We start from the raw sequence: 11,805 nt of genomic DNA on the forward strand, positions 1-11,805 counted from the left end.
CGCCTTGTTTTTGGAAAATGAGGAGTGGTTTATGCCTTTATCCAATGACGGCACACGAAATTTGAATATGCATGAGCTTTTAAACCAATCCACAGTAATGGAGGCCGTTTTAAATGCCTTCCGGGACTGACCAATCAGGCAGGTCTCGTAGTGAGCTAGCGCGAGGCTGTGTGGTTTTCCATAGAGGAAGCGTGAGGCCGTGTGATTGAGGAGAACAGACGACAGGACAAACATAAGAAGGTATCTTTCAAACGCTTGGTTTGAATCTATAGGTTGTGACCCAATATTTTCTTAAAAATATTAATTAATGTTTGTAAGCGCTTGTTTAATGTGTAAGTTATATTATATATATAAACCTCGTTTACGTTGACAATGTTTTAATTTGTTCTAAACTCTTTGATTTCTCTTTGTAGTTTACAGTTTTGCAAATCTGTATTTTATTTTTGTTATACCGCTGTCGATTGACAAAGTTTAGTGATATGTTTTTAAATGGTTGGTGATTTTAAAATATTAATCTGCATATATATAAAAAAACACGAGCTGGTAAATGGCCAGACATGTTGTTGAAAAATGCATAGTGTATTCTTAACTTTAAGTAATTGTTTCGTTTTATGTGCCCGCTGGTTATTAAGAGCTCTGAGTCTTTTAAGCGTGGACAGCCAATGCCAGTCATGGCTGGTTTTAACTCTTTGGTCTTTGTTACGTACGGGCTTGTATCAGGTGCTAATTTGCGAATCCTAGCATGGCGAAGAGTTGGCTCCTGAATATTTGAGTTTTTTTCTTTATATTTTGCCGTTGCTGCGTGAAAGTCCAGCAACGTAACTGAATATATATATTAACTATTTTTTTTCATAACGTTCGTGTAATTCATAATTCGCTCTCTGGCTCTTTAACGCCTCCCATGACGCCAACCAAACAAGGTTACATTGTAGGCCCGTATAGTAGCCAGGGGGGTTCAAGTGGTTCGAAAGACCCACCCCCCATTGACAAAGGTCCAGAATTTGTCCCATATATGATCTTGTCCTATTTTAACCGCTATTCCATCATAAATTGTGAAAATAACCCATCGATGAAGGCTTTAAGACCAAGTGGAATCCTCTGTTTTCTGTTGTTACTTTAGCTGATCAGTTTTAGACAATGCAAACAATTATTTTTTTTTTTTTATGAGTCAAACTTATATGCAAGAAAACATACGATCTGAGTAAAGTGGAGTCATCTTTTACTATCTACTGTCCTAAACCCTGCCGCTGTATTGTTGTTAAATAGAGAAAACCCAAGTAACTTATTCTGAACCTTGGACCTTGTTAATGAAACAAAAAATGAACAATAAAGCACCAAAGGCAGCCCATATTAAAGTTAATTTTAATGTTAATTAAGTTATTGTTATCCATGATTTTTCAATGTAGCATTTTTACAAGAGAAAAATCTAGAAAAATTGTGAAGCTCTACGTTTATTATTGTTTTTTTGTTTGTTTGTTTTTTTCATTCAAATGACCAAATTGTAACTATAAAATGTGTTGAATGTGCTGGCCAGATTGTTATATGCCTAATAAATGAACATAATCTACATAAAAAAAAAAAAAAAATGAATCCTATTTTTTTAAATGATGTAATAAATTAGTATTTTATAGTATGTTTTGTTTTCAAAATCTTTAAGGAAATTTTTTGGTTCTGATGACCATCTGACAAGAGTGCTTAAAATATTACTAAAATTCAGTATTTAAACCTCATAATTAAAAAAATAAAACTGAATAAGGTCCACTTTAGGGAAAAAAGGAACCCCTCTTTCACCAGGCTGGCTACGGACCAGCAACCAATGAGTTATCAATGTACATGAGTGTACATTTAAAAAAAAAAACAAGATCTTGGTTCTTTTTTTGGTTTGGGGTAAGAAAACGGATAAATTGATTTTAAATTCATTATGTAAATGTAGGCGGTGCTGAAACACCCTTTTTTTTTCCTCTGATTGACCAACCAAATCTGAGCTTGTGACGTCACCCTCAAAATACAACTCCTTTGTGGATCAACACCCAGGCTTTTAATTATTGTTATTATTATTGAATTTTATACAAACATTTTTTTTTAAATAATAATAATAATAATGGATATATATTTATTTATTTATTTATTTATTTAATTTTTTCTTTTCTTGCTGCTCTGCACCTGATGCTGAGCAAAAATGACTATTCCCAAGCACCTGGTTTGCATGATTGTTTCAGAGCTACTGTAGACCTAAATAACAATAATTATAATAAAAATAACTTGGGTTAATAATAATTAAAATTGTTTACTTAGTGTTTTTATTGTTTAGCTTTTTATTAGTTGTTTGCAATACCAGAATAAGAACACATTGGGCCATGGGCCTATAACAAAGCGTACCATTTGTTTATATTTTATTATTATTTTGAGGGCGACATCACAAGATTAGATTTGGTTGGCCAAGCAGAGAAAAACGGGCATTTCAGCACCACTTATTGAATTTTAAAGTCATTTATCTGTTTTACTACCCTAAACCAAAAAAAGAAAATAGAACCAAAATCTCTTTTTTTTTTCTTAGTTCATGCAAAAGAAAAAACGAAAAATGGCAGTTTTCCTTTTTTTTTTTTGAAAACTTTTATGGAATGGACGGAAGAGCCTGATTTTTAAAGTACTCTTGTATTGATTTGATCTCAATCTTATTTTGAAAGTCGCAGTTTAAAACGAAGTTCATTTTATAATAATATTCTGTTGTCAGTGTAAGCTTTGTACCATTACAAAACCATTAGTTTATGCTTTTACAATGTCAGCAAGTGTGTATTAAACATTAATTCAAAGCATACAATATTATGGACCAATCGGTAGCAATCAGAGAATTCCAAAAGAATTCAGCACTGCTCACAACCCATAAAGCAAAGAAAAGTGTTAGTCTCTTTCTATGCTTATTATAGACTTATGGACTTATTTTAAAAATTCTGTTAATTGCATGTTATGATAATTATGCTATACATTTGCATGTTATGATAGTTATGCATGTTATCTCATTTGCATTGTAAAATGTCTTTACATATTGTACATAATATTAATTAAAAGAAAACTGTTGCATATTTTGGTATAAAACATTTTTATGCAATTCTAGGTGTGGGAATATTTTAGTGGCTTTGTAATAATGGCTAAGGGTGATCCAGGGAAACCCAAGGGCAAGATGTCTGCCTATGCCTACTTTGTCAAGACATGTCGTGAAGAGCACAACAAGAAGAACCCTGGTGTTACGGTTAACTTCTCAGAATTTTCCAAGAAGTGCTCTGAGAGATGGAAAGTAAGTAGATTTATTATCTGGTGTTGTCTATATCCTAAAACCAAATAAAACATCTTCTAAAACCCTTATTTGTTGCAGACCATGTCTCCGAAAGAGAAGACTAAATTTGAAGACCTGGCCAAACAGGACAAGGCTCGTTATGATCAGGAAATGATGCACTACAATCCAGGAAAGAAAGGTCGGAAGCAGAAGAAAGACCCTAATGCTCCAAGGCGGCCACCGTATGTCTTTAGTCTTTAGTACTTTTCGTCTGTCTTTCTGTCTGTCTGTATGTCTCTCTGTCTCAGTGATTCTGAATTATGGCTGGGGCGGGGCAGCAATTCAAGTGATTTTTTTCAAGTGCATTTTGTCAGTAAAGCTGGTTCTAATAAATTGATTTATTCAGACAATATGGGCATGGAGATATGGGTAGTGTGATAATAGCTGCAATGAGTTCAATCCGTGCTACAGTTTTTTTTTTTTTTTTATTCCTGGTTAAATTGAGACTCTCTATGTGCAAAATTGCTCGACAGGTTGTTTACGTTTGTTGTGAGGAATCATTTCAGAACGTAGGATAGTGAAAATGTCTTGGGTGGATGACGTCAAACTTCCTGGGTGTTTTCTTTTGTGTTTGGCGCATCTTCATTGTCATTCGGTCTGACTTTGACAGCTGAGATCTTACAATGTGAAAGGAGCCATGTTCTTGCAGTCTGACATGCTACAATTGTTCGAGTTAAACAAAAAATGGAGTCGTGTGAGCCTGCCTTTGACCAAAAAGTAAGCTTATGCTGAGTTCAGACTGCATGATTTTAGCCCTGAATTTGACTCTCTGACAGGTTTTGAGAAATTGCTGACAAATGCATGAAATCAGAGGCAAATCGGTGCTCGTTCATGTGAGTAACTATCACAGTGTGAACTATTAAAGATGTGATCATAGAGAATCGCTGATGAGGCATGACTTAAAATCATGCTGTGAAATGTGTTCTGATTGAAAATAACATTGGTGATTACCTATAGCTAGGCCCACATGGATTCTGCATGCTCAGAAATCCATAGACATTTAGCCCATCATTCAGTTTATATATTTACTTGTGTAGATGTGTGTAAATTTATATTTATTAGGGATGTCAAAAATAATAGTTTTTTCGGTGCACTGCGATGCAGAAGCGGACAATTCGGTATCGGTTCATTAATAATCATAACCGGTTATTACTGACGTCATTTACCTCAAATGCGCTCTGTCGCGAGGGTGGCGATCGCGAGTATTTACAGCGCTTTAACTACTTAAAACTCATAAACTGTGCACAATTTCACTGTGTGTTTGCTGGATCAGTCTTTCACTGACATATACAACAATAGCCCCTATTTCACTGAGATCGAGAGAATGAAAGTAGCCTACTCCATTTCTCTCTCTCTCTCTCTCTCTTTCTCTCTCTTTCTCACACACACACAGTGGCCCATTTGACCTGCTGGCGTGGCTTTTCTTCTCTTCTCGGCTGTTTTACAGCGTTACTTTTTGCATCCAGAAACGAGCACGTGTCTGCAGAGTTTTCTCAGCTGTGAGATTGCCGCTGCCGCCTGCTGCTTATCAGCATCACTCATCTATGAAGAACGCAGCGCGCAAGAGCCAATCGCAACCGTTTTTTTTTTTTTTTTTGAGGGTGTGACCAATCAAAGGGGTGTAAGAGAATTAGACAAGGATCAGAAATTGAGCTGGATATTTATATTTGTTTATTATTTGCTAAATGCTCGTTTTGTTTAAAGTTACAGTTTATGTATCTGACTGTTTGTATTAAATGACAAAATTGTATTACTAATAGTACATTTGTAGTGTAGGTTCACACCTCTAATATTTATACAGTTTTTTAAATTAATTTTTGTAATTTTGTTGTGATTTATAATAGTAATATTAAAATGTTGATTTTATTTATTCACTACACAGTTTATAAAGTAATATTTTTCTGTCTTTCAGTAATTGTTTTTATATGAGAGACTTGCTTTGCTTACTAAATAAGTACATCGAATTGAATTTGCATTGTAAACATAATATAAAAGTTAAATTATGATTTTATATAATAAGTTTTTAATTAAGATTCTCCTAAATTCATTCCACAAATCTGCAGAATTTTTTTTATTATTTTTTTTTACAAAACTCTCAGCAGAAATGGCAAAAAATGTCTGCAGATTCTGTCTGGCTCTACCTAAAGCCAATGAGAGAGCAGCATCTGCTAGTATAGGTATCTGAAGGCCAGTTTTTCTATTTAGACCCAAAAAATGGAGGAAAGACTAGTGAAAATTTTGCAGGAGCACCCGTGTCTGTTTGACATGTCATACAACCAATACCACAATCTGGTCGAAAAACAAACAAACTGCTAAATCCTTTCAAAACCCAGTTGAGCAAAATAAATGCATTTCCTACCCAACTAAAGGCTTCTTTCTCATTATGTAGTTAATAATGTAGCCTATACTATGTGACCTCGTGTTGTTTCCATGCCACTTCTCACATGTGTTTGGTTGTGAGATGTAGTTTGCGGACCGAAACAAATTTGTTAGCAACTCTTCTTATTGTAAAGTCATGGAATGTGAAAAAACCTGTCACTGAGCAATCTTGCAGTTTACACACCTAAGCGACTGAATGCTACCCCAGATAGTCATGCAGTGTAAAAACATCTGTGATGTGAATATTTTGAAAATCATGCAGTCTGATCTTGGCATTAGTAACACAGCACATGTAATAGTTTAAAACTAATGTTAACCTATGAATATAAACTATTTTAAATGCCTTTGAAAAAATATATTTTAAGATCACAGCTAAAAAGTCTATGTGCCATTGGTCACACTTAAGTTGATCCATTGAATATTGCCCAGAACTAGATCTCAATAAACTATTGGGCATATGGCTTAATAGACTTTAATGTCATGACCAGGGGCCTCATGTACGAAGACTTGCGTGGAAATCATACTAAAACATTGCGTACGCACAAAGCTGTAAATGTGCGTACGCAGAAAAAAAATGTATGACACACTGCGTACGCCGAATCTCACGCATATTCTTTTGTACATCTGAATGAACGTGAAACTGAGCGCAACATGCACGAGCACAAAACCCCTCCATGCCTCCTCCCCTGTATGAATATGCTAATGACTCTACTTTAGCAAAACCCAACAAAAAAGCTAAGGCAAAAGCAAACAAGAAGAGAAACTTTGAACAGAATGTGAATTGGAGGTGCTCCTTTCGGAGGTAGACCGGAGAAAAGCGGTGTTATTTGCAAATTTGTCCTCCGGAATTAACAACAACAGAAAAAAATAGAGTGGGAGAGTTTAGCTGATGCGGTTAACACAGTTGGGTCTGAACATCACTGAGTGAATTAAAAAGACATAGTGTGATTTCTAGGTGTAAAATGTTGCAGTACCCTTAACAGTCTCAGTGGCGCAGCTCGAAAAACGCATGTCATTGTGTTTTGACACGTTCGGGCATGAACTCGGTTCGAATACAGCGTCTGATAAAGTCATTCTTTTTTTTCCCCCCGCTACATATCAGATTTTGCCAACTATTTATCACGAGAAAGACAAGTAGGAATCATTAATAAGTCTGTGCATCATATTTTATTTGCACATTTATTGAATGGAAATGTTTCTGATTCACGCATGCAAATTCATCTTCAGATAGTGTCTTTAAAGAAATGTGCGTGCAGTAGATAGCTCAGATTACATTGGGAAAACAGGCGACCGCTGCAAATTGCGCTTTAATGTTTGGCTGGTCAACTGTATGGTATGGAAACCTTATATACCTGCTAGATGAACCTGTCTCATACAGCTGCCATTGCAAGGCTCAAAGACACTTTGTAGAGAGCAATTTAACAAAACTGCCTCTAGGAGTCGTCAATGGAAATAAAACAGATATGCACAAAAAATGTGGGTACGCCAGCCATAAAGCTGGCGTGGAGCTGCGCACATTCCCACATTCAGTTCATCGTTAGTAAATCCAAACGTGGGCGATTCTCTGAGCGTGAAACCTGGCGTACGCAAAGTTTTTGTGCATACGCAGTGTTGAAACATGAGGCCCCAGGACTTTGAACTTGATTTAGTATTTTAAAAAGGTAGCCAGTTCAGCGTTGCAAGGCTTGGAGTGGTCTTCACACTTATGTCAGGAGTCTAGCAGTAACATTGTGGACTAGTTGCAGTGATTCAAATTATTGATCCAAAAGTAGAGTGAGCTACAGTAGTATAAAAGAGAAGTTATCAGTGCATGAATCCACTGAAAGCTAGGCACTGAAGCTAGGCAGGGCTGTGTCTGGTAAGTACCTGGATGAGAGACCACATGGGAAAGCTAGTTTGCTGCTGGAAGTGGTGTTAGTGAGACTAGCAGGGGGTGCTTAACCTGCGGTCTGTGAGGGTCGTAATACCCCAGCATATTGTAAGGAACTCTATACTGCTCGGTGCAGAGAGTTTAACACCTTCTGTTTTCGGTCTCAAACCTTCTATTTTATCACTGTAAAAATGAATCGCTACTAATTTGCAGTTCAAAATCTAGGATTATGATTTTTTTTTCATCAGTTTGCAGAAGCTCAGCCCTGACAGATTTTAGAGCCATCCTAGAGCTGGACATACCATCGTTGTACGCAATTCTAAAGACTTCTAAATTATTATTATAATATTTTTTTTTTCTATTTACGTTCCAGGGCACAGGTTGCTGTTTTGAGAGTGCAGTGTAGTTTTATTCTCTCTATCCTTTTTAAATTTGAGGGGTGCCACAGTATTTAGTGTGCTAGTAAAGATGGTGTGCATACTGCTAGTTACTACATCAAGGTCATTTGTGTTTACAGGTGCATTTTGAAATGGAGAAGGATCAGGCAAGTTATTTATGAATTTATCTTTAGTGGACTGAACGATTGTTCTACCAGGGTGGTAGATCTGTGCGGATCTGCTAATTTCAGGCAACACTGCTTGATATAAGAAGCCACTACCTCTTACTATACATCACTTTGTGGTATGTCTACTTCAATGACCTCAATTCCATGAGACAAAATTAGATCTAGTGTATGCTTTAAGCGATAGGTTAGACCAACAACATTTTGCTTTATCCCAAATGAATGCAAGACTATGAACGCGAGGCCTAATGTATCATTGGTGTTGTTAAAGTCTCCTGCAACTAGTATTTTGAGTTGACCAAAAGATAGTTGTCATTTAATACTTTAAGAGCCGTTTCAGTTTATTGCTGCCCTCTAAAACCTGAATCAAGGGCTTTGTTGATTTACAGCAGTCCAATACTCTAAGTTTTGTAGTTGGAGTAGTGTCAGGTGGCTATAGACTATTATGGCCAAACTTTCTTGGATTAAAGTATAAACTGAGGAGTGAAACAAGTCAAGCGGCACTTTAAGACTGCAAGCTGAAGTGCTGTCTTCAAAATCTTTCAATTTTATAGAAGGATAATGACTGCTTGAAATAAATCCTTCTCTGAGATGATTCTGTAGTCATGTGATTAAATGTCATTGAATATATATTAAAGCAATTAAATCATGTCACTAGGGATTTCCTTAGTGTCTTCATGGGAGTTTGGAGTTTCTGCGGGAGAGTGCCCTCTCAATTATGTTTTCCTCACAAGATGTGCATGACGTGCAGCTTTGCTCCATTAAATTTTGATTAATTGCTCAGCCTTTTAATATTGTTGCCTTGTTGCTTTTTAGGTCTGGATTTTTCCTGTTCTGTGCAGAGCAGAGGCCAATTATCAAGGCTCAGAACCCCAGCCTTGGCATTGGAGATGTAGCCAAGAAACTGGGAGGGATGTGGAACAACCTGTCTGATTCTGAGAAGCAGCCCTTCCTATCAAATGCTGACAAACTGAAGGACAAGTATCAGAAGGTGGTGAATGCATTAATAAAAGTCTCTCTGAAAAATCTCTTGTGCTCCCATTAGTCTTCACATAACATATTAAAATCTGAATATTACTGCTTTCACAGTATTTTATTAAATTACATTTATTTATTTTTTAAATGTGGCTATTCATAGCATAAGACTTTGGTTAATTTTACGTTGTTTTGGTTTCTCAGGATATGGCGTTTTACAGAAAAAAGGGAAGTGGAGGCTCATCGTCTGCCAAATCTGAACCAAAGGATGACGACGACGACGATGATGAGGAAGAAGAGGATGACGACGATGATGATGAGGATGATGACTAAATGACTGGTTTCTCCTAATTGGGCAGTAAGGTGTTTGATCACTTAAGTCTGGGTCTAAAAGGTCTTTTTGTCAAGGCTGCTATACACTGATAATCAGTAAAAGAGCCCAATGCTTGCAAGCTCTGTCTTCAGACAACCTCTCTCAATGGTGGGTTTGCTGGTGGACCTGTTACAGCTTGCTATTAAACTGTTGGTAAGAGCATAATGTTTCCACACTGTCGAACAAAAAGTATTAGCAGTACAAACTTTTTAAAAGTATTTAAGTGGTGTCTAAATATGGCTGTTAAACTTAACAAAAAAAAAAAAAATCTTTCTGTAACTTTGTGTTGTTGGAAGGATGTTCATTATATGCAAAATTATTATTATTTCTTGAGTGATTAAGTTGAGTGAATTTTATGTTTGCAAAGTCTAGTGACTTTATCAACTTAAACCAGAGGCAAGTGATCAAATGTTTAGGGGACATGAGCTATTATTTGCTCCTTCAGTTGTTTGATGTTGTGTGTCAATGATACTGTGATTTGAAATAAACATGGCATTTTTAGATGTTAAATGTTTTTTTTTTGTTTTTTTTTATGCATTTCTCATGCATAAAGTAGCATTTAAATATTTGGAGTATTTGTCAGTTAATAAAAGGATACATGTAGCTATTATATGGTTTTTGTTTTTAAATTCAATTTGTATTCTTGATTTAATTGCAGTGAAATGATTATTACCGTGCAGTGACTGTAAAAAGCCACTAGATGCCAATGCAGGGTAAGAATTGCAAACTCTTTCAATAACCAAATTGTAACTTGAAGCTGTAAAAAATACCATTGAAAGTCTTTTAAAAAACGCTTGCTTCAATTTTTTTAAATTGTGTGAAAATGAAAGGGATCGTAGACCCGGGAATGAAAATTCTGGCCCTGAAGTGTTTATAAACCTTTGAGGATTTTCCTTTATTTCCCAAGATATTTTGAAAAAAAAATGCTATTGGTGGTCCAGAGATATCCAATGTTGTTGTTGTTTTTTTTTAATCTTTACTTCTATAGCACTTTTATTATTTAGATTGTGCTGAAGCAGCTTAACATAAATGAAGTTCTAGTGAATAGAAACTGCTTCAGTTTAGTTGTCAGAGTTGTAATGTACACTACTCGCAATAAGTTAGGGATATTGTGAGAGACTCCGTGAATGTCATACGTATGGTGTGTGTTTAAAGGTGTAGGTGAATGTCTTTAGAAAGATTTTGTTGTGCTGATTGAAAGTCTCCGCACATTCAAATACTATTGACTAAAGTAAATTATCAAAATCTGTTTTTTGTTGTTTTTTTTTTTATATTCTGGGTGAGGCATAAGACAAAAAAAAGTTAATTCAATTAAATATTGTCGGGCTGACATTACCCATAATTCTGATAAGTAGCTCAAACAGTCTGTCAGCAAATGTTGATTTAGAAAAACTGCGCACCTGTTCATTTGGCCCATGGACACAAGTGACAGAGCTAAAAACAAATGCTCAATCAAAACTTTTAAAAATCCTGAATCAATATTGGGGTTACTTTTGCACGCTGGAGTAAGGATGACAGTGACACCATGGCTAAAACATTTCTTTTTGATGGGTAATGTTATGTTTTAAAACTATTTTAGTCACTCAAAGCTTATGTAGAGTTGGATGGTAAGTACAAATGGATTATATGCACAGAAGTGTTGTTAAGCCACTGCAATCTTCCGGTGAATGATAGATTTGACTATTTTCAGTTTCATAAGGGACCTTTTACAGTATCGATAATGTAGAATTTTATTTATTTATGTATTTATTTATTTTAGTTTAACAATAAAGCATCACTAAATAGCGCTATTTAGTGCTGTACATTCTGAGCTGCATCCAATGCTTTTTAATGCGCTCCCCTAACCCTACCTATTACATTGATGTCACTCACTCCATTGAGTGCATTGTGTCTAACATTGCATCGCTGTGTTATTCAATCTCAGCTTGCATCATAAAGGCTGCATCCAGATACTATTGGATTACTGCACCTTTAACTTCACACACTTTTGGAATAGGGAGGCAATTGCATTGGGGTGAAAGACGCGCATCATTTTGTATTTTCTATGTTATGGTCTTATTGTGTACAGGTTTATATTGGGGCCAATACCAAAAGACAGACTTTTTCAATGTGGCATCAATTTTTACATTCTGTGGTATTTTCAGTAAGTCATTTCAAGTTCATCATTCAAACAGCCATGAACACACAACATCTAATGGACGAGCAGCGCCCCCTGGCCAAGGTGCACCTTCGGGTTGGTGGCAGATAGTCAGATGTTGCTTGTGAACTTTGTTTTAAGTGTCATCAGCAGACTTGCATCAAGATGCAGATGT

General features: G+C 35.9%; 1 protein-coding gene across 1 annotated transcript; it reads left to right on the forward strand.

Annotated features, from left to right (window-relative positions):
* The first annotated feature begins 136 nt into the window (after positions 1-136).
* hmgb3b (high mobility group box 3b) lies at positions 137-10,103 on the forward strand. The gene is given in 5 exon segments (NM_001017769.1): positions 137-240; positions 3,116-3,295; positions 3,374-3,516; positions 8,962-9,136; positions 9,325-10,103. Coding segments are annotated over 4 exon segments (597 nt in total). The 5' UTR covers positions 137-240; positions 3,116-3,145; the 3' UTR covers positions 9,454-10,103.
* Positions 10,104-11,805: the final 1,702 nt, after the last annotated feature.

Source organism: Danio rerio, chromosome 21 (assembly GCF_049306965.1).
Source record: "Danio rerio strain Tuebingen ecotype United States chromosome 21, GRCz12tu, whole genome shotgun sequence".
Classification (NCBI taxonomy): Eukaryota; Metazoa; Chordata; class Actinopteri; order Cypriniformes; family Danionidae; genus Danio; species Danio rerio.